This window comes from Chelonoidis abingdonii, chromosome 6 (genome assembly GCF_003597395.2).
Source record: "Chelonoidis abingdonii isolate Lonesome George chromosome 6, CheloAbing_2.0, whole genome shotgun sequence".
Classification (NCBI taxonomy): Eukaryota; Metazoa; Chordata; order Testudines; family Testudinidae; genus Chelonoidis; species Chelonoidis abingdonii.
This window is the reverse complement of record NC_133774.1, coordinates 125,242,269-125,243,678: the sequence shown is the minus strand read 5'-3', so window position 1 is coordinate 125,243,678 and position 1,410 is coordinate 125,242,269. Positions and strand designations below refer to the sequence as shown.

General features: G+C 40.4%; 1 protein-coding gene across 3 annotated transcripts in view; it reads right to left on the bottom strand.

Moving 5' to 3' along the window:
• Positions 1-243: 243 nt before the first annotated feature.
• PLPPR1 (phospholipid phosphatase related 1) overlaps positions 244-1,410 on the bottom strand; it is a 215,700-nt gene continuing 214,533 nt past the window's right edge. For all 3 annotated transcript variants that reach the window (XM_075067528.1, XM_075067527.1, XM_075067529.1), the window contains exon 8: positions 244-929. In XM_075067528.1, coding sequence (XP_074923629.1) covers positions 897-929 — 33 coding nt within the window. In that variant the 3' untranslated portion in view covers positions 244-896. The remainder of the gene's footprint in view (positions 930-1,410) is intronic.

The following is a 1,410-nucleotide window of genomic DNA, read 5'->3' as shown; positions in this document are numbered from 1 at the left end:
CTATTTCTGCCCTTAAATATGCACATCTGACTTCAAGTAGGAGTTGTGTGCGTATAGCTGAATGGAATTGGGCCCTGCATCAATCCTATTGTCAACTGGAGTACCGTGGGTCATTGTTGCAGAATATTCTAGCGTTTTTTAAAGTGACCAACTTATTCTCACAAAAATCCATTAAAAACACTGACATTATTTTAGCTATTCTCTAAGAACTAGCACAATCCTCCTCCTGCCCCAGCTCAATCAGGCCCTGATACAGCAAGAGTCTAAACACCTTCCTAACTTTAAGCACATTAGCTGTCCCATCAATTTCAAGTGGACTATTCCCATACTTAAAGAGAACATATCCCATGCTTAAGTAACTTGTTGAACCAGAGCCCGAGGGTTTATCACTTGTTGTCAGTACCCTTCGGGCTAGATTCCTGATCTCAGCCTAATCTGAAGTATCTTTATGCAGCTAAAACAGATTTACACTAAGATTCCTGCGATCAGAATCTGTCCCTTTGTCCAAAGCGTTTCCTATGCTAACAAAAGGTAAAAGTGAATTATTATAATTATTTTATTTCAATGTATATAAAACAAAAAAAAGTCTGTGTACAAATATCACATAACAACATCAACAATTCCATAGATGTAGTTCCTCAGTGCACACTTTAAACAAGAAAAGAGGTTGGGTTCTGTCTGTTTGTTTGTTTTTAAATTCTGGCATAAATATATTAAAGCTGACAAAAAAATCAGGGCAAGCTACATCACTTCCTCATACAAAAAATGTACAAAACATCAGCCTCTAACTAGACATAACATAATACTGGTCGTCAGAGTTGGACATTTAGTAACTGTGTGTCTTGGAGCATTGTACTGAAGGGTAATAAAAATAGCTTCTCTTGCCATCTTCCAGCTCAGGTTACTTCAGTCATAGAGGCAGAGTGATTCTACAGAGAGGAAAATGAAAACACATGAGAGCTTTCAATACATTTTGATTAGGGTGTCTAGATATTTGAAAGGAAGGGGACGAATCTGTATACTGACTCATCAGGAAATAGTCCCTCGATCTCTAAGAGCTTAAAAAGAAAAGATCACAGCAAAGGTATCAATGCTGATTTTTAACCCGGGTCAAGATTTCCAAAAGGGACTAGTGATTTTGGATGCCTAACTTGAGCCACTTTAAAGGGGCCTGGTTCTCAAAGTACTGAGCACCCTCCCCCGGCCCCGAAAATCAGGCCCCAAATTGAGCACTGCAGAATTGAGCTACCCACACTCACTGATGGCTCTTGAGAATCTTGGTGCCCATCTGTCAGGGAGTCTGGGGGAGTCCAGCCCTGCACCCCTCTTCCTGGACCCCACAGTGACTTTTATCCAGCCAGTAAAACAGAAGTTTATTGAACAACAGGAACGCAGGTTACAGCAGAGCTT